This window comes from Danio rerio, chromosome 9, assembly GCF_049306965.1.
Source record: "Danio rerio strain Tuebingen ecotype United States chromosome 9, GRCz12tu, whole genome shotgun sequence".
In the NCBI taxonomy this organism is placed as follows: domain Eukaryota; kingdom Metazoa; phylum Chordata; class Actinopteri; order Cypriniformes; family Danionidae; genus Danio; species Danio rerio.
The window spans coordinates 50,800,001-50,823,061 of NC_133184.1; the positions used below are offsets into that span (position 1 = coordinate 50,800,001).

The window sequence follows — 23,061 nt, forward strand, 5'->3', positions numbered from 1 at the left end:
TCTTACTGTAATCACACACACACACACACACACACACACACACACACACACACACACACACACACACACACACACACACACACACACACACACACTTCCCAGTGCACCTTTCTTACTGTACTCATACACACACACTCACACCCACACACACAAACGTCACGCTTATCTCATAGTACGCTTTTCCTACTGTAATCATGCACACAGACACACACGCACGCACACACACACACACACACACACACTTCGAGCTTCTTTCATAGTACAGTACTTTTGCTACTGCAATCATTCACACACACTACGCACACATGCACGCACAGACACACCCACTTCATGCTTTTGTCATTTTTAATACTTTTGCTACTGTAATCATTCTCTCTCTCTCTCTCTCACACACACACACACACACACACACACACACACACACATATGCTCGAACACATAAACTTCATGCTTTTCCTACTGTAATCATTCACACACGCTTACACACACACACACACACGTACACACATCCCCCTAGCAGGCCTTTCACTCTGACTCTCCCGCTTGAGTTGTTCTGCATTGATCTTTGTTTTGCTGCAGTAAGACTGGAAGCTGATGGTTTGATTAATGACTGTTCGGCCGCTAAAAACAAGTTTATTCCAGGAGATGAGACTCCGCTGTAAACATCTCTCCCATTCACTCTCACACCGACTGACACAGAAATATGGCTGTGTGTAAATTCATGCTGAACCCAGACGCCACATGTCTAATGCATTTTTTCCATTTTCGTGGGCTTGACGTCCTGCAGCTTTATGGTAAAGCCTCATAGTGAGGGAGATTTCTTCACTTGGGTGTTGATCTACTTGCACATGCAGAGTAGGTTTTACGACACGTTCATGTTTAAGTTTTGCTTTATGTATATGTATAGACACATATATACATAAACATATACATACAAATACACATATACATATATACACACATATATACATATACATATATACTAGGGATGTAACGATATCAGAATTTTACGGGACGATAATACCTCGATATGAATGGCACGGTACGGTATTTATTGAATAATTTACAGGAAAAACAAAACTAATGAAAAGACTCAAAAAAAGTGCCAAAAGTGTTTATTTACCTTAGCACTGAACATATTAATGACATACAAATTAGCCATCTATCTGTAAGTTTGGAAACAGGAACTTCAATTTTTCAATTTTAATAACAAAAAACTATTAAACCATATAAAAAAATAGTTTTAATTTAGTATTGTTGAAAACTCATCACGTTCAACATTTAATCACTCCAGTGGCGTAGCGGACGGGCCTGCGTGATTAGGGGGCCCCACGTCATCGCGATTTTTAATAATTGAAAATCCAGGAACCGCAATAATCAAACTCTTGGGAACAACTGTGGTCGGAACAAAAGTTTACAGGTCTGTGTTCTCTGAACTCCGCTCAAGCGGTGGACCACTTCATTCTGATTGCTTGCCGCCGAACCGCGTCATAGCCAATGAAGACGCGCCGCTGTTTCTCGCCGCCGGTTCCCGTTAAAAAATGAATGACTTCTGGCTACTTTGACGCTCTCGCCACTTTCGGTTTGTGATCGCTCCTCAGTTTGTGAAGGATTCCCCGCGTTGTCGCGCCACCCCGCCTCCTTTCCCCGCTCCTCAATTTGTGACATAGATATATACACTAGATATCGCATAAGGACCCTGAGCATGCGTCTATAGCGCCGCCACATTGGTACAGTGCTCCCAGGACAAATGTCATTCAACCACACTAGTCAAGACAGTGTTATTACGTGAAGATGCTGGACTTAAGCGCTGTCTACGAGTGTAGTAACGAGAAAACAAAGAAAACAAAGCACAAAGGCAGAACATTTCATAGGATTAAGTTTTTTACGTTTTTGTATGTTTTGAAATTTGTGCTAAACAGGTCACGTTATTGATAATAATAGCTAAAGTCACTTACTGCATTCACCATAAGGCAAAGTAGCACCAACTAGCGCTAAACACTCGGTTTATGCTAGGTTTGTTGAATAAATCAGCAAACAATGCAAAAGAAATATGACAAAGAGATGCTGCACTGCCAGAAACTTGTATTATTGTCGGCTAGCGAACGAGTCGTTCATAACGGAGATTCATTCACAAACGAGTCGCTCCCTCCGTCAGTATGAGAAGTGAAAGCAGGAGAGGAGCTGTATTTCAGCACATGATTAGATCAAATTTACAGGGAGAGTGAATAGTACATTTCCATACACACAAACACAAGCTTTTTGTCAGGAATGCGCATGCGATAAGTGATCCATCAATGTAGAAAAGTGGTCAAATACAAATTTTCATAATTAAAAAAAAATGCATACTAACATCCAGGAAAACTATATGTGTATATATATATATATATATATATATATATATGTATGTATATATATATATATATATATATATATATATATATATATATATATATATATATATATATATATATATATATATATATATATATATATATGTATATATGTATATATATATGTATATATATGTATATATATTTATATGTATATATATATGTATATATATATATATATATATATATATATGTATATATATATGTGTATATATATATATATATATGTATACATACATACATACATACATACATACATACATACATACATACATACATATATATATATATATATATATATATATATATATATATATATATATATATATATATATATATATATATGTATATATATATATGTATATGTATATATATATATATATATATATATATATATATATATATATATATATATATATATATATATATATATATGTATATATACATATACACATATACATATAAACATACACATATACATATACATATATACACACAATTTCCCTGTGTTCGTGTGGGTTTTCTCCGGGTGCTCCGGTTTCCTAAGACATACAGTTTAGGTAAACTGGGTAAACTAAAACTGGCTGTTGTGTATGTTTATGAATGAGTGTGTATGAATGTTTCCCAGTGATGGGTTGCAGCTGGAAGGGCATCCGCTGTGTAAAACACATGCTGGATAAGTTGACGGTTCATTCCGCTGTGGTGACCCAGAGTAATAAAGGGACTATACCGAAAAGAAAATGAATGAATATATATATATATATATATATATATATATATATATATATATATATATATATATATATATATATATATATAAACATGTATTAATATCTTTCTGTCTCCACAGAAAGAGATTCAAGCCATGAGCCAGTGTAGCCATCCAAACGTGGTCACCTACTACACTTCATTCGTTGTCAAGGATGAGCTCTGGCTGGTCATGAAGCTCCTGAGTGGAGGTAAGAGAAATCTCCTGTGTTAACTCTGGGCATTTTGTCTGTGAATAAGATTTGTTGATTTCTTTGTTGTTTATTTTGTCCAGGATCAGTGTTAGACATCATAAAGCACACGTTCAACAAAGGAGAGCATAGAAACGGCGTTCTAGATGAATCCACGATAGCAAGCATTTTGAAGGAAGTACTGGAGGGGTTAGATTATCTACACAAAAACGGGCAGATTCACAGGTAAGCACATTTTCCACTGTAGAATCTGTGGTCGGTCACACAATAGTTACTTTAATTGTTTTTAGTTTAGCAGCATCAAAGCTTAAATAATATGATTTATTTATTACTGACCTCCCAGTGGTTTCAAACCTTTATGAATTTCCTTATTCTGTTGAACACAAAAAAAGATAGTTTAAATAATGTTAGAAACTGGTAGTCATTGGCTGTTTCTCAATATGCGTTCTTCAGCAGACTTGCGTCCTCGTGTTCTCGTCTTGCGTCCTCGTGTTCTCATGCAACGTCATCATCAGCTGCCTGAGTTCAGTTCCAATAGTCAAGACCGCAAGTACAGAGGACGCTTGAAACTTTCCGCATGTGATCTTGATATCGAGGACGCACCGATGCAGACTTGAGCACAGAACTCTCTCTGGACGTCCCAGAAGTCATTGCGACTGGGGGTGGGAAGCGCAGCATTTTATATAGATTTCTTATTAAAGTTCAGAGATTTAATTTATTTACCTCGGGAGTTTCCCTAAATGAAACGGTGAAAGTAAACATTACCATGGACATCTTAATAAAGGAATAAACACATTAAGGATGTTTGTTTGCTGAAATTCGTATTAAAATCTGTTTTATTTACATTGTGCAGAGTATATTTATAATGTTTTTATGCAAAGTATATATTTTAAAAAAGGGGAAAACAATAAATCGTTGTATAAATGCTGTAATGTTTAAATAATTTATCATTTAAAACGCGTGAAGGTCACGTGACCATCGGGAAGAACGCAGCATCTCATTTCTCAAAGGATGCGTTCTCTGCCCTCGCGGTCTCCTAAATTCGTTCTTCCGAGGACAACTGGCACGACTGGTCTCCACAAGAACACAAGTTCGTTCTCTGCGTTCTTGGAATTGAGATACAGCCATTGAATTTCATAGCAGGGAAAACAAACACTATAGAAGTGAATGGTTACCGATTTGCAACATTTAAAAAAAAAACTTCCTTTGTGTTCAACCGAAAAGAGAAAGTCAAACAGGTTTGTAACAAATAAAGAGCAAGTAAGGGATGACAAAATTTTCAGTTTTGGGTGAACTGTTCCTTTAAATACCAGGGGCCTCATGTACAAAGACTTGCGTTGAATTAATACTAAAACACTGCATATGGATAAAGCTGTAAATGTGCGTACGCAGTAAAAAAATTTATATGTAGGAAACTGCGTACGCGGAACCCCATGCATATTCTCTTTGTACATCCGAATTAATGTGAAACTGAGCGCACGTGCACATGCACGAGCTCAAAACCCCTCCCTGCCTCCTCCCTTGTATGAATATGGTAATGACTCCACTTTGGCAAAACCAAACGAAAAAGCAATGGCAAAATCAAGCAAGAAGAGAAACTTTACAGAATGTGAATTGGAGGTGCTCCTATCAGAGGTAGACCGGAGAAAACTGTGTTATTTGCAAGTTTGTCCTCCGTAATTAATAACAAAACAAAAAAAAAGAGTGGGAGAGTTTAGCTGACGCGGTTAACGCAGTGGCGTCTGAACATCGCACTGTGAACGAATAAAAAAAAAAAAGGTCTGACGTAATGGTGCCGGTTAAGAGGAGAACAACAGGGCACCATCAAAGTGTGGACCAAACAGGCGGAGGAACAGGGGATGCTGAACTAACAACCTTTGAGGAGAGAGTTGCCTCAATTGTGGGCGACACTTTACTGTCTGGAGTAGTATCCGTGTCTGTGGGAAACACAGATGTATTAGAGGACCATTTTGTTAGGGCGGTATAGCAGCGCCCCTCCGCTCTTATCAAGGCAGAGCCACCGGCATTTCAGCTGCCCAATCGCCCGCTCTACAACTGACCGAGTGCCTGCCACCTTGCAGCCTCATCCCAACCTGTTGCTGTTTGTAAGGATGAATTAATCATCTGTTGACCTAGGCCACCTTGCTACAATATTTGTTAAGCGAAATTGAGCATCACATATTATTTGCCCATTTATTAAATGGAAATGTTTCCGATTCACGTATGCAAATTTGTCTTCAGATGGCGCCTTTATAGCAATGTGCGTGCAGTCGAACGCTCCGATTACATTGGGAAAACTGCGATCGCTGCAAATTGCGCTTTAATGTTTGGCTGGTCCAACTGCATAGTATGGAAACCTTATATATCTGCTATACATGCTGATGATCCAGTCTCATACAGCTGCCACTGCACGGCTCAAAAATACTTTGTAGTGTGCAGTTTAACACAATTACCTCTAGGACTCGCCAATCGAAATGAAACAAATACACACAAGAAATGCACGTACGCATGATGTTGGCATGGACCAACGCACATTCTCACGTTCATTTCATCATAAGTAAATCCAAACGAGAGCGTGAAATCTGGTGTACGCAGCGTTGATACGTAAGCTCCCAGGTTATTTGGGTTTTCGAGAAAATTGTCCGCAAGATTGCTTATCAAAAAGTACATGATGAATGAAGATCATTTACTTGATCATTAACCAGTTTGACTTTCTTTTTTCTGTTGAGCAAAAACGAAGATATTTTGAAAAATGCAGCAAATTGGTAACCATTTGCTTCCATAGTATTTATTTTCCATGCTATGAACGTCAATGGTTACACGTTTTTGGCTTTTTTCAAAATATCTGCTTTTGTGTTCAGTGGAAGAAAGAAGTTAATAGCAAGTAAATGGTGAGCAAATAGTCATTACATTTTCATTTTTGGGTGAACTATCCTTTAAGATGCAAGTATATTGTTATTGTAGACTAACAGTATTGTAGAATAAAAAAGCAGAGAATTATTGTAGAATAAAAAAAACTAAGAAAGAAACTAATAAAGGTTTTGATGGTGAGCAAATACTGAGTCAGTTTTCATTTTGCATTTACCATATGACCTGCTTTTTAAATATTTGTTCAGCTCTTTACATTTAGAAACAGCTTTATTGTGCACTACATGATAAATAATATGTGCAAATAAATAACATGCATTTTTTGACATTAAATGGGCAACTCTTGAGTGGATAAACTTCTTTCTGATATGCAAATTCAGAGAAAAGAACAACATATTTGGATCTTAAGATGCTTTTAAGCCTGCTGTAAGTCTTTGTAACATAATATTAGGATCTTTTAAACTTTATATTGTGACCTATATTGTGCACTACATGAAAAATAATATATTAAAATAAAAACCATGCATTTTTTTCACATTAAATGGGAAACTCTTAAGTGGTTAAACTTATTTCTGATAGTCAGTGGTCTGCTTTTGTGAGACTAGTGTAACATATGCTTTAATTAAGTTCCTCTGCATGTTAAGTGCTGGGAAATGCTAATGAGGTCTTTTCCTTCGGGGCAGTCGCTGCTGTAATAATGGTCTGAAAAATTCATAAACGCCTGGATTCATTCTTCAGCCGTTGGCGTTATTGTATAGTTTAAGATGGTAATAAAGCATGACATGGTTGTGCTTTGTTTTGGTTTGACCTTAGGGACGTGAAGGCTGGTAATATTCTTCTGGGAGAAGATGGATCGGTGCAGATCGCAGGTTAGTGACTTTGCTTGATTTTATCTGAGATGTACAGTTGAAGTTAAATTATTAGCCGCCTTTCGATTTTTTTTTTCCTTCTTCTTTTTTTAATATTTCCCAAATGATGTTTAACAAAGCAAGGAAATTTTCACAGTATGTCTGATAATATTTATTATTCAAAAAAATCTTATTTGATTTATTTTGGCTAGAATAAAAGCATTTTTTAAAAACACAATTTAGGTACAATTATCAGACCCCTTTAAGCTATTTTTTCCCCGATAGTCTACAGAACAAACCATCGTTATACAATAAGTTGCCTGATTACACTAACCTGCCTAGTTAACCTAATTAACCTAGTAAAGCCTTTAAATCTGACTTTAAGCTGTGTAGAACTTTCTTGAAAAATGTCTAGTCAAATGTTATTTACTGTCACCATGTCAAAGATAAAATAAATCAGTTATTAGAGATGAGTTATTAAAACTATTATGATTAGAAATGTGCTGAAAAACATCTTCTCTAAGTTAAACAGAAATTGGGGAAAAAATTAAACGGGGCAAATAATTCAGGGGGGCATATAATTTTAACTTCATCTGTATATATAATGTTATTTAATATTTGAATCATATCAGCTATCACCTGAACTTTTTTTTTTTTTTTTTTTTGATGGGGCACTTCAATGCTAGATTGACAGCATTTGATTCAGATCTTGCAAATGAATGCTTCATCTTATTTCACATGCAAAGCGAGCATTTACATAAACGTCTTCATGAAACCACCAAAAATACTAAAACTTTTTTAAAAATAGAGATAACCGATAAAGCTAAATGTTCATGAAATGTTTGTTGTTGTTTTGCCATAAATCTTTAGTAGTTTTTTAAATAAAATCTAGATCACATTTAGTTGTTTTATTTTTTGTTAATTATAACAAAAAAGCATCAATTTATTCTACATTATTATAATATAATATAATAATAAATAATTCATTCATTTTCTTTTCGGCTTAGTCTCTTTATTAATCTGGGGTCGCCACAGTGGAATAAACTGTCAACTTATCAAGCACGTGTTTTACGCAGCGGATGCCCTTCCAGCTGCAACCCATCACTGGGAAACACCCATACACACTCACATTCACACACATACACTATGGACAATTTAGCCTACCCAGTTCACCTATAGTGCATGTCTTTGGACTCCGGGTAAACCGTAGTGACCTTCTTGCTGTGAGGCGATTGTGCTACCCACTGCGCCACCGTGCGGCCATATAATAAAAATAATATTATATATGGATAGACACATAGAGAGAGGGATGAATGGATGGATAGATGGATAGACACACAGAGAGAGGGATGAATGGATGGACGGTTAGATAGATACACAGATAGATGAATGGATGGATGGATGGATGCATGGATGGACGGATGGAAGGATGGATGGATAGACGGACGGATGGACGGACAGATAGATGGATGGATGGACAGATAGACAGATAGATGAATGGATGGATGGATAGACACAGACAGATGGATGAATGAATGACAGATGGGTAGACAGAAAGATAGCTGGATGGATGAATATACACAGACAGATGGATGAATGGATGATTAGACAGACAGATAGATGGATGGATGAATTTATAGGTGGATAGATAGATAGATAGATAGATAGATAGATAGATAGATAGATAGATAGATAGATAGATAGATAGATAGATAGATAGATACATGGGTGGATGGATGGATAGACAGATGGATGGATGGATGGTTAGACAGATAGACGGATGGATGGATGAACTGATGGATAGATGCATGATGATAGTTGGGTAGACAGAATGATGGATAGATAGACGAATGGATGGACGGAGGAACAGACAGATGAATAGATGGATGGATAGACGGATGGATAGACGGATGGATGGTTAGATAAACATAGACGGATGGATGGATGGATGGATGGATAAACGGATGGATGGATGGATAGATGCATAGACAGTTGGATGAATTGATGGCTTGATGGATAAAAATAGACAGACGGACGGACGGACGGGCGGACGGACGGATGGATGGATGGATGGATGGATGGATGGATGGATGGATGGATGGATGGATGGATGGATGGATGGATGGATGAATGCATGCATGGATGGATGGATTGATGGGTGGGCGGACGGACGGACGGACGGATAAAGATGTATGACTCAATACACATGTATAATTTGTGTTTCTCTTACGTGATTTTGACCTGTGCATTTTGAAAATTCATTGTTTTTATTATTTCTGTGCTTATAAAATGCTGTATTCATCACCCTGAGGTAATAAATCTTTCTTTAGCCATTCAAATCCTGCTTTAATTAATATTGTGGTCGTCACTCTGAAAAGCAGCATTTATGGGTCTTAAGAGAGATTATTTTACTTTTCAAATTGTGGTAATTAGCTTTAATTACACTAACTGTAAAAGCAATAACCCAGGAGTGATTTAATCAGTCAGTCAAGCCACTTTACATTTTTTTAATTTTCTTTCAGCGAAGTTAATTATGGTGCACCATAATATATTCTCTACATTTATTCTCTGTTACGTTTTGCTTTATGAATTTGGAAGCCAAGGCCAGAAAAACAGACGGCTCGAAAAAACCCATTGATCGTCATCTGGAGAAGTGTTAAATTCCCGAAATGGGGCTTTTTCCGGCCCTCGGGGGAAACTGGCTGATCTAGTTCTGGATTATTGATCGGTTTTATGTAACGGGTTTTTCACCAATGACCTTGACTCGACTTTGTTAGAGATTTCTCTATTGATGTGTGTGACAGACCAATTTATAAAAGGGTTTCACGCATGCATACACACACACTTAGACTGCACAATATATCGTTTTGCCATCAATATCCAGGGTGCGAATTGTACATTGACAATCACTGGGTCACATTTTTCAATCATGTTAGTTTGTGTAATAAGCTTCAGTAAACCAAAATTATATATTTAATTCAATTACATCTAATTTATCAATTTTCAGTGGGATATTGAGTGGTTCTGGACGATATACAGCAAAAGAAATTGCCACGATATAATGTTTCATATCATTGGGTATCGATAATTATTGAATTCTTTTTAAAATCCATTTAGGAATATTAGGATTTTACATTTATTTAACCACTTCATTTTAATTTACCAACACTACTAAGGCCAATAGTTTTAATAGTCAATAACAAAAATAACACTGTCAAAATATCTCTTATAAATATTATATTATAATAAGATAAACATACGTATTAAAGAGACTCTTAAACTTGATAAATACAATGTTACAAAGTCATACCTGTCAACATTGGGATGTGAAAATAAGTGATATGCCCACCATAATAAGGGATTCCCCCGACCCCCCTTTATAAAATCCCCAAATTACTAAACATGCTCATTTGGAGCGGTTTCATTGTAAATAAACAGTTAAATGGTCAGTAATATGTTTTATTATTATTTAAAAAAATAAAATAAAATAATATACATTAGCAGCAATTACATTAACAAACATTCATTCATTCATTCATTTTCTTGTCGGCTTAGTCCCTTTATTAATCTGGGGTCGCCACAGCGGAATGAACCGCCAACTTATCCAGCAAGTTTTTACGCAGCAGGTGCCCTTCCAGCCGCAACCCATGTCTGGGAAACATCCACACACATTCACACACACACTCATACACTACGGACAATTTAACATACCCAATTCACCTGTACCGCATGTCTTTGGACTTTGGGGGAAACCAGAGCACCCGGAGGAAGGCAGGGAGAACATGCAACCTCCACACAGAAACGCCAGCTGAGCCGAGGTTTGAACCAGCAACCCAGTGACCTTCTTGCTGTGAGGCAACAGCACTACCTACTGCGCCACTGCCTCACCACAAAAATTAATAGCTATTGTAATGAAATAGAATCAAGCTATCAAATCTTATTAGGCATTTCTGACAAATTCTGAATAAACAGCATGATTTATTTAGATTTTTTTCACTTGATTACATTAAATAACAAGTGTGACTTTAAAAATGCACACATCTAAAGTTATAAAATCTATTTTATGTATGAGTGCAATGTGATGTGTGTTTGTCAGTCACAGTGTCTTTGCTCAATTCTACACTGTGACACTTATCCCAACCCAAATCGACCCCACAAACAAAAAATAAGATAAAATATGTTATTAAACAAATTATGTATAAATAAAAAATCCATCAACAAAGAAGGTAAGGTCTATCAGACCCCTAATGGAGTAATTTTTTCCCAAAATGTTTCAGTTACTTTAATATTATAAATAATATGCAGTAAGTAATATTTATGCTTATTAATACATTTTCATCATAATTTTCTTGCACTTTTGCTGAAAAATGTGCTTAATTGAATACAGTAGCAACGTCATTATAAGTTTAAAATCACTGTGAGGGTTTTTATAACTTAAATTTGATTCTTACAATTTTGTAACTTGTAAATCACTGTTTATACATTTACTTGGCTTTTGCACAGATTTTGGCGTGAGTGCTTTTTTGGCCACCGGTGGAGACGTCACAAGACACAAAGTGAGGAAGACGTTTGTTGGGACCCCGTGCTGGATGGCCCCAGAAGTAATGGAGCAGGTCAGTTTGTGCGGAAAACCAATCTTTTCCAGAAAACAACAATTTTTAGGCAGCAATGCAAAAAACACTTTTCTTTGAATGCATCAAACAAAACTCAAGTACATGTGCACAACAACACGAGCATTTATAGCAAATAAACAAATGTAAATATTTAATTCAATTCACCTTTATTTCTATAGCGCTTTTACAATGTAGATTGTGTCAAAGCAGCTTCACCTAGAATATTATAGTGAATTGAAACAGTGTCAGTCCAGTTTTCAAAATTTAAGTTCAGTTCAGTTTAGCTCAGTTCAGTGTGGTTTAATAGTCACTACTGAGAGTCCAAACACTGAAGAGCAAATCCATCGATGCGCAGCTCTACAGGCCTCTGTCCAAACGTCTTGTGCAGAGCTGCAGTAAAGGTGCTGGAGAACGCTGGACGTCAGCAAAGACTCATCTGTCCCTGGAGCGTAACAGTAATCAGTCACATGCTCTCCACTCTTCCATGACCACCACAGCAGCTGCTCAGGATACGGTCTGGTCCAGGAATATGGGAAACTTGGGCTCATCTTGTTGCTTGTCTTGGAATGCATCAGTGGCGCTACATAGTTTGAGGGCCTCGGGATGAGTATCTCCTGGTGAAAATAGAGAATAAAGAGAATAATTAGCGTAGCTGCCGTTCAAAGTGTATATAAACGAGATGCAGACACCAACGTGGAGCACATTTATGCATCATACCGGTACGTGATGCATTGAGTGTATGCTTTACTAAACAGATAGGTCTTTAATCTAGTTTTGAACGGTGAGAGTGTGTCTGAGCCTCGGACATCATCAAGAAGGCTATTCCAGAGTTTAGGAGCCATAAATGATAAGCCTCGACCTCCTTTACTCGACTTTGCTGTTTTAGGTACTAACAGGAGCCCTGAGTTTAGAGATCTTAAAGAGCGGGTTGGATTGTAGCAAGACAGACGATTGGTTAGATAAACAGGAGCTAGATTATTTAAAGCTTTATAGGTAAGAAGCAACATTTTAAATTCAATACGAAACTTAACAGGCAGCCAGTGCAAGGAGGATAAAGTTGGGTTAATATGATCATTTTTTCTGGACCTGGTAAGAACTTTGGTATAATAAATGTTATCCCGCTTGCTTTCTGATGGTTGTCGAGTGAGTTGTTAAACGCCTATGACTGGTCATGCGCTCAACAGACTGGGCTGCAATTGGCTCTAACGTGCTGGCGCTGTTCACCGATGGACTGGCAGCTTGACATAGAAGTTCTAGTAAACTGTCAGTCCAGTTTTCAGAGTTGAAGTTCAGTTCATTGTGGTTTAATTTTCACGGTGACTACCGTCTAAACCAAAACAAACGGACGGCAGCTCCTTACGTAGACTGCCGTCAAACTGAAAGCAAAAGTAAAACAATATGCCCGGGCCCGGTCCTCTTTCGTCTTCCTCTGCCATCGTTCCTCCTTTTATAGTCCAGAGCTCCTTCCGTGGGATTCGAGGCCGGTGCGCACTGCAAGTGCATCCACTTACGCGGCGGCCTCATTCCGGGTGTTTTAAGTTATAACTAACATAGTTCAAATGATGGATCTGCAACAGAGAAACTACGGGTTTTGGGAAACACTCATCACTACACCGTTCTTTTCCTAAACGATGCATCATACTATGATAGTTTAGCCGCGAGTTACGTCGTTGTTTGGGAAACGCACCCCTGAACAGTTGTAATGCTTACTATGATATATAATAAGCCTATGTTAAAAATAAAAAAATAGTTATATATATATATATATATATATATATATATATATATATATATATATATATATATATATATATATATATATAYACATATATATATATATATATATATATATATATATATATATATATATATATATAATATATAATATATAATATAATATAATATAATATATATAATATATATATATATATATATATATATATATATATATATATATATATATATAAAATCACATTTGCATATTTAAAATGTCAGTTTCTTGCTAAAAATAAATATTTTCTAATATTGATTGCGAACTTTGAAGAGTAGTATTAAAATGGACTATTTCATCCAATATATATGTGTGCTATTTATTTTTATGCATGTTACATCATGATGCTCAATCTCTGGATCAATGGAAACAGACATGCTGTCCAAGAAGCAAATGCTTACTGTGTTTTTTTTGTCACAGAGCCAAAGTGTTTTTTATCGTCTGCTGTAAATTTGATGCATCTAGGAACTATGAAAATGTTTACTAGATTATTCCGAAGGGCTTTTTCCAATACTATTAATTATTATAACCATTAGACTATTTTGACTGTTTAATCATTCATTTCTGCCGTTGTTTGTTTTTGATAAAGTGTCATATTTTAAGTCCTTGTCATCTAAAAGTCAGTTCACATGTCATGTGACCACAGGTACGAGGTTATGACTTCAAAGCTGACATTTGGAGTTTTGGAATCACTGCCATTGAACTCGCAACAGGCTCTGCGCCGTACCATCGATATCCTCCTATGAAGGTAAACAGATGTAAAAAAAATTCTGTGTAAAAGTTTTCCCATCTGTACTTATAGTAGTTACAGAGGTTAAAAATGAAAAATCATTTGCTGTAATTGTCAGATGAATACAAGAGAGTTTTCAGTAATTAGCATCTATCACTATTAAATCAAACTAAAAATAATATCGGATTTATATTGTGATTAAAAATAATTCATTTAATACTTCAGTCAAGTTTTAATTCAAGTAAAAATTCAGGTTTTAGGAACAACAAATATTAATTTGACTTCTAGTTGATCATTTGGCATCAGAAGTGGCTTATATGAAAGGCAAAGGCCTCTAGATTACGCTTATTTTTAACAATATAAAATATGAACATTCCTTATTCCGATTTTTAGTTATTTAATTAGGACAGTAAGGTCTGACTTCGCTTAGACAAAAGTCTTGTCACTTAACAGAAATCCTGGAGCACCTTGACCTTCTTCGCTCTCAGGAACTTTGATGTGGAGGCTGAAGTATGAAAAGGAGTGCTATCCTGCTGAAGAATTTGCCCTCTCCTTTGGTTTGTAATGTAATGGGCAGCACAAATGTCTTGATACCTCAGGCTGTTGATGTTGCCATCCACTCTGCAGATCTCACACGCCCCCATACTGAATGTAATCCCAAACCATGATTTTTCTTTCAACAAACTTGACGGATTTCTTTGAAAATCTTGGGTCCATGCAGGTTTTCTGCAGTGTTTGTGATGATTGTGAGGCAGTTTAACAGATAATTCAGCATAAAAATCGACCTTCTGCCACTTTTCCAAATGATCAGCTAGAAGTCAAGTTATTATTTGTTGGTCTTACACCTGGGATCGACGACAAGACTTTTGTCAGGTAGTGTAATTAAAAAAAATATTTGACTATGACTATTGTGACTATTATGAGCGGGGTCAACATGTCACTTATATAAGATCCACCAATAACAAACCTCAACCTTCTAATCAATTCCCTATGGACAAAATGAAACTCCAATATATTTACTCATTTCTTTTACATTGGATACATGTCAAAATCAGCCTGATCTCACAAGGAAATAACTATTTACTGGCTAATTTGTACAAATTCATAGTTGTATAAAAATGTAAGATTTTTAAATTCAAGTTTCATAAACTAATTTCGAGAGGAGCATGTGATATTATTGAGCACTGCTGGCCACTCATCTGTAATCAGTAATAATCCAATCAGAGTGATCCTAGCTTACTATAAATGTATTATTTTCTCCTTATTTCTCTATAATCCCTGCTGAAAAATCCAGCTTAAACCAGCCTAGGCTGGTTGGCTGGTTTTAGCTGGTCTACCAGGCTGGTTTTAGAGGGGTTTTGGCCACTTCCAGGCTGGTTTTCAGCCATTTCCAGCCTGGTCTTAGCTGGTCAGGCTGAAAAAAGACCAGCCAAATCCAGCTAAAACCAGCCTGACCAGCCTGGTTTAAGCTGGACATAGCTGGTTTTGGCTGGACTCCCCGCTTGGCTAGGCTGGTCAAGCTGGTTTTAGCTGGTCATCTCCCAGCCTGACCAGCTAAGACCAGGCTGGAAATGGCTGGAAACCAGCCTGGAAGTGGCCAAAACCCCTCTAAAACCAGCCTGGTCGACCAGCTAAAACCAGCCAACCAGCCTAGGCTGGTTTAAGCTGGATTTTTCAGCAGGGTTCGTTTTGGAAGAATCCCCCCTATACCCCATTTCCTCCTTTTCCTCTTTTTTTTTAAAGGGGGAGCCATCAAGACCTACTTAATTTCGGATCCCCTGATATTATTGACCGGACAGGAGCCCTGGGCTCAAATATCTCCAAACTCAGGGTTCTCACCTGAGACAGCATGCCAAACCTGCTATAAATGCTAAGCATATCTAAGTGGGAACTCTTGAAAGAAGGTGTCAACAAACCCCACCCCTAAACCCAACAGTCATTGGGAGATTTGCATATCCTGCTAAAATGTATGAATGAGATCATACATATTCATACGAATTAGCCACTAAATCAAAAAGTTGTGAAACGGCATGAGAAAGCCTTGATCAAAATATGAAATCAAAGACTCGGAAGACTTCTTTAAGTAGCATTAGCATTAGCATTTTCTCAACTCTATAAATGTGATAACATTTTCACATCTGACTTTGACAGGTTTTAATGCTCACGCTGCAGAACGATCCTCCCTCGCTGGAAACTGGGGTCGAGGACAAAGAGATGCTTAAGAAGTATGGGAAATCTTTTAGAAAACTTATATCCCTGTGCCTTCAGAAGGACCCCGCAAAGAGGTAATTTCCGCTCGCAAATTGATCATCTTTTGTTCATGTATCTGTAGAGTGCCGAATAGTGACCAGACGGTTCCACAAAGCCTGTAATACTGTAGGCAAACACTCTGATGGGAATTGTGTGGTGTACGTTATTGAATCACAGTTCATCGTCTGCCCTTTGTGTCCTCCCTCTCTATTTGTTCTCTGTAAAGATAAATCAGTCAATAAAAGAAATGCCACACAGACAAATTAGGTCTGATTATGGTCACATAGATACGGATGGACCAATGCAATCCTGAGACAGTAAATTGCTGCTGGTCTGTTTACCGTCTGTATCAGTGGCCTCATCTGGACATTGGGTAGTAGGGTTGTAGTGGTGAACTGAAATACATTGATATACATGGTAAATATGATGATGGTGTGTATGTAAAAATATATGTGTATAATTATTAGCGCTTAGCAGTGATTAATGGGTATTTTTTAATTGATTTATCAAAAAGAAAAAAAAAAGAAAAAAAAATATATAAATATATATATATATATATATATATATATATATATATATATATATATATATATATATATATATATATATATATATATATATATATAAATGCATGCATGTGTTTGAGAAAATGTTTTTATGTTTAGATAGAAAATATTTATGTACAGTTTGGGGGGGGGGGGCATTCAACACGTCAAGTTTTTTTTCCTGGGAATAATTTATCTAAAGGAGCTGTTGACATGAAATTGAGCCAGATTTTGGAGAATGAAGAATGAGAATGAAGTCACGTGTATTGTTCAGGTGTGAGTTTTACAAACACTTCAACAGAGTGTCAAACTCTTGATGGTTCTGTGGGTCTCATCTGATTCAGGTGATTGGCTGGGCCATTCATTTTTTTTTCTGTAAATGCATTTGAGAGTTTCTTGGCTGTGTTTTGGATCATTGTCTTGCTGAAATGTCCACCTTGGTTTCACCTTCATCCTCCTGTTAATGCAAATGTTGGACTAAAGCAGCAGCTATATTTCATTTACAATAATGAAGGGCAGAGGGTTGCTGAAGAACTACTGAGAGATTTCAGCTACTGTCTGGGCTTTCGGTGCCTTTCTACACCTCCCTTTCTTCATGTGTTCAATACTTCTTCCCTGCTTCACGTCATATTACACAGAACTTCATTTGTAAACTAGTTTTGTTTTCGTTGTATATATGGATTTCATTGTTGTTACCTAAATCTGGTAATTATTTCAACAGCACATTTAGAAATATGTTTTCTGAGGGAAATGGTGACGTGTTCAATATTTATTTCCCCCACTGTATAAAGATTTTTTCCTTACTATGGGAAAATGTTTTGTTAATTATAAAACAAAAGCTTTACATAAAAAGAAAAAAAAAATTTCCTGATCTTCTTAACAAATTTTTAAATACAAATTTTGCTTACTGAAATGCAGTATGATTTATAACTGTTTCTAACTCTTTTACAAAAAAGGCTTTAAAAACAACTGAAATTTGTAAAAAAAAAAAAAAAAAAAAAAAAAACTTTTTCTTGTGTAATGTATACAACTTCTATTTGTTTTTGTTTTGTTTTTTGTTGTTGTTTCTTTTTACAAAATGTTTTCCTTTTGTCTTTCCATTTTCTTTATAATGTACTGTAATTGTATATTCTAATTTTTCGCATAATAATAATAATAATAATAATAATAATAATCATTCTCATTTGAGTATTATTAGACTGTCTGCTTAATATCTGTTGATACTGCTCATTAAACACATTTACTTGACTAGAAACTTTGCAAGTACATGTCAATTTACACTAACCCTAATCCCAACATTGCGGTCTACTAATAATCTAATGAGAATCAGTTGGCATGTAGATGCAATGTAACTTAAATTCAACAAACGGACCATCAAAATAAAGTGATACTAAATAAAGTGTCCCTATTATAACTTCATGGGTGTTTTGTATAATAATAATAATAATAATAATAATAATAATAATAATAATAATAATAATAATAATAATAGTGATCAACTTGTTGTTGTTGTTGTTATTATTATTATTATTATTATTATTATTATTATTATTATTATTATTAATAGTAGTAGTGTATAATTATTATAAAATGCTCTACAGTTTAGTAGTGTATATAGTTTATATTTCTGTAATGATTAGTTGCATTGTAATGCATGTTATTGATTGTTATGATACATATACTTAGTGTATAAATATAACATTATAAACCAGCCTTGAGAATGTTCAAAAAATGTTGCCTTAGGGACAGTTAAATTGTTGACTGGCCAAAATGAAAACCTGAACTTCTCTCTCAACTTCGCCAAAGCAAAAAATAAACCCTTACTGTGAGTCTCGAAACATGCACTCTATCGGAAAATGTCAGCTTGGACTGCTTTAACCGGGGCTCTTCTCATCTCCACAGGCCCACTGCAGCCGAGCTTTTGAAATGTAAATTTTTCCAAAAGGCTAAGGTACGTCAGTATACTCTCCCTCCATACTTCAAATGCTTTAACCAGTGCCTCGCAGCGGTCTGTCACTGATATATACGTTCTGCATTCCCCCCCCCCTCCTGCCTCTGTGTTGTAGAATCGAGAGTACTTGATGGAAAAGCTGCTTACTAAAGGACCAAATATAAGCCAAAGAGCCAAAAAGGTAACGCTGTCTCATTCTCCCAGTGTATTTTTGTTTCCACGCAGGCCACATGGGTCTCTCTGCTCTTATGTTCGGTGAAGTGCTCTCCTGTATTGATTAAAGAGTGTAGCTTCTTTTGATTGAGGGATGGGAAGCTGTAATGTTTCTCATCTGCCCTGAACACTCGCTCAGAGTCTCACTCGTCCGCTTATATACACTAGAGATGCACTCCAACTTATTACTGTAAGAGCCTTGCATTGGTGTCAGTGATGAACTCCTGCCCAGAGTGTTTGCTGCTTTATTTCTCATAGATGTTGTGTTTGTCTATGTATTGTTTAGTTTTTTTCCCCCCAAATGATCTCCTCTGTGCTATTGTATTTTTCTCTGTTACATTGTCTCTTCCTGTATGTTTTATCACTCTATCTTCCAATCGAATGCTGCATATACACGAGGCCCGACCAATGTATAGTTTGAGCATTGATATCACAATGTGTGTGTCCGCAATAGTCACATCGTAGGATTATTTATTGTATATTAAACTTCAAAGTTATTATTAAAGACTATTTATAATTGTTGTATACAACATTTTATACAATTTTGAACATGTTATTTTGCGTTTTAATGTTCAATTTCTATATTTAAATCTGTTAGACTCCCCTGAAAACCATACAGCACTGTTTATTTCACTTTTAATTTTGCTCTGTCATATATATATATATATATATATATATATATATATATATATATATATATATATATATATATATATATATATATATATATATATATATATACAAAACCTGACAAAAGTCTTGTCGCCTATTCGAGTTTTCGGATACTAATAATAATGACTTCTAGTTGATCATTCCAACCCAGGCTCATCGTGGAAATGTAGTCCCGCGGACGTTTCTGAAGACCGTGGAATACGTCCCGGCAGGTACGTATGGCTTCAGTTTTTGTTTTCGCGAATCCGCGAGAGGCCGCTGTTGCGTGCTTTTTCACACCTCGGACGCCTCTCGCGAGTGCGGTTTGCACCCACGCTGTTCTTGCGTGAACCCGCCGTGGGCCGCTGTCTGACTGACCGGATGATTGACTGCGCGACCGGCCAATCGGCCGACTCGCCCTCCTCCTTCCCCGAACTCGACCAATTTTACCGATCGACCCGCCCTTCCGCTCGCTTCCCTGAACCCGAGCAACAGTTCACAAAAGCCGTCCAAAAAAAATAAAAGCCCTGACTTTTTTTTTTTTTATTCCACTGCGTTTTCGGATTTCGTCGCGTTCTCACCCTGTCACCAAACTCGTTCACTTAATTTTTGGGATTCTGTTTTCGTCTTACCTGATTGCTGGAGCTGCCCTTCCCCGGACTCGAAACCGGTCGCCGTGGTCAACCCCTCTCCGCATCTCGAGCCTGCCGACATACACGCTGAGCTGAGTGGACAAACGGGTTGCAGCGGGGAAGCCCTCCGCAAGAAGGTAAGGCAAGCGCGAAAGGGAACAGTGTCACACTGCCCCGCAGCGTTCGCTTGAAAAAAATAAACGCTCCCGTACGTACCCCCCGGGACATATTCCGCTGTCTCCAGAAACGTCCGCGGGACTACGTTTTCAGAATGAGCTTGGGTTGGATCATTCGGTATAAGAAGTATCTCATATTAAAGACAAAGAACTCTGGATTAAGCTTATTTTACCAAAATAATAAATGATCATGCCTTAATTTGAATCATTTAATTAGGACAGTAAGGGCTGACTTTGCTTAGACAAAAGTCTTGTCTCTTAACATAAATAATGTACAGTATAGAATATAAAGTCATGCTGCAGTGGAGATAGAGTTAATATTGTGTATGACAGACATATGTTTTTAAAAGGGATCGAGTCCACAGTGTCCACCACTCAAATCTTGCAGGTAAACCAGCGAGCTCACATGCTAAATACACACGGCAAGTGTTTAAACAGGACCCGCTCATTTAAAGAGAAACGTACTTTAAACAGCGTTTTTCTGTATTCACAAACAGCCGAGAAAAAAAACTGGATAAAATGTTTACAGTATACTAACCAGAAGTCTGAAATCACCTGCTACTGCATCCACAGGAAAATGGCGTTGCCTGAACAGTAAGTCAGGTTGGGAGCAGAGGGCGTGATCAGTTGAAAACTTTTAAAACATCAGTCTATTGTACTTCAAGTTATTCATACAATAAACTTTGTCTTCAAAAAAGTAGAATTCACATGAATTTTTATAGTAATGAACCAAATATTAAATTATTTAAGTACTTTGCACTTAAATTGTATAATTAGACATGAAATCCGGGCTAACAATGTACATGGAAACAAACTGGCAGATGAGCAGCAAAACAGGCTATCTGCTTGAAAGTGACAGAATGTTTCATTCCTCCTGACGGCTTGAAACCTACAATTAATTTGTATATAAATGAAACATGACAAAGACAATGGGACAACTGCATAAATAATAAATGAAATTAAATTAACCCAAAAATACTCAGCAATTTATAATGTTGAGACCAGGCATGATCAAAATACTAGATGTCGAATTGAATCTAGATTGACGCATTTGAATTTACTGAATAATGAAGCACCATCAAAATGTAATTACTGCCAGGCTGCTCTTACCATCAAACATATTTTGTTGGAATGTGGAAGTTTGAATACCATTAGACAAAGTTTTTAACAGGAGAGTACTTTGGATATTTTTTAAAAAGTACTACAAGACTACTACAGATTCTTAAATCATTTATCAAAAATTTAACAGAAAAATGATATTTAACTTTGAATATATTTATGCGTGAATTATATTTTTATCCTATATATTTGTCTAAAAACTTTTTATTGTAATACAAAATTGTATGCATCATGTGATATTTTGCCATAAAATAACCATAAGTTGCTGATGTGGCAATAAATAAATAAGTGGATTGATTGATAGATAAATAAATAAATAAATAAATAAATAAATAAATAAATAAATAAATTCGACACAGTGGCGCAGTGGGTTGCATGTTTGCCTCACAGCAAGAAGGTCGCTGGGTCGCTGATTCGATCTTCGGCTCAGTTGGCTTTTCTGTGTGGAGTTTGCATGTTCTCCCTGCATTCGCGTGGGTTTCCTCCGGGTGCTCCGGTTTCCCCCACAGTCCTAAGACATGTGGTACATGAATTGGGTAGGCTAAATTGTCCGTAGTGTATGAGTGTGTGTGTCTGTGTGTGTGTGGATGTTTCCCACAGATGGGTTGCGGCTAGAAGGGCATCCGCTGCGTAAAAAAAAAACTTGCTGGATAAGTTGGCGGTTCATTCCGCTGTGGCGACCCCGGATTAATACTAATCTAAGCTAAGCCGACAAGAAAATGAATGAATGAATGAATGAATAAATAAATAAAACTCACTCCACTGAAGACATCCTTTAGCCTACATATTTAGTTTATTAAGCACACAGATTTGTTTCAAAACTATTTCTAAATTCAGTTCTAATTTCCAGCAAATGAATAGACAAACAAAAATAATGAATTGTGGTGAAAAGAGTTATATCCAAAGACATCCTATTTTTACACCCCACATGGTGATGCAGACGTCTCCAAAACCTGACAGCTGGACAAATCTAAACTTGTTTTTTATCAAACAGACATAATTATGCATATAGTAAATAATAATAATAATAACATTATGCTAGGGGGCGAGGCAGTGGCGCAGTAGGTAGTGCTGTCGCCTCACAGCAAGAAGGTCGCTGGTTCGAACCTTGGGTCAGTTGGCGTTTCTGTGTGGAGTTTGCATGTTCTCCTTGCCTTCGCGTGGGTTTCCTCCGGGTGCTCCGGTTTCCCTCACAGTCCAAAGACATGCGGTACAGGTGAATTGGGTTGGCTAAATTGTCCGTAGTGTATGAGTGTGTGTGTGTGTGTGTGTGTGTGTGTGTGTGTGTGTGTGTGTGTGTGTGTATGTGTGTGTGTGTGTGTGTGTGAATGTGTGTGTGGAT

General features: G+C 36.7%; 1 protein-coding gene across 2 annotated transcripts in view; it reads left to right on the forward strand.

Annotated features, from left to right (window-relative positions):
- The window catches only part of stk39 (serine threonine kinase 39), a 129,478-nt gene that overhangs the window by 14,385 nt on the left and 92,032 nt on the right, over positions 1-23,061 (forward strand). For both annotated transcript variants that reach the window (XR_012385650.1, XM_002667521.8), the window contains exons 3-10: positions 3,244-3,352; positions 3,436-3,577; positions 7,034-7,089; positions 11,572-11,681; positions 14,099-14,200; positions 16,334-16,467; positions 18,880-18,928; positions 19,044-19,109. Coding sequence is in view for 1 of the 2 variants with exons in the window: in XM_002667521.8 (XP_002667567.7) it covers positions 3,244-3,352; positions 3,436-3,577; positions 7,034-7,089; positions 11,572-11,681; positions 14,099-14,200; positions 16,334-16,467; positions 18,880-18,928; positions 19,044-19,109 (768 nt within the window). In the remaining variant the exon portion in view is untranslated. The remainder of the gene's footprint in view (positions 1-3,243; positions 3,353-3,435; positions 3,578-7,033; positions 7,090-11,571; positions 11,682-14,098; positions 14,201-16,333; positions 16,468-18,879; positions 18,929-19,043; positions 19,110-23,061) is intronic.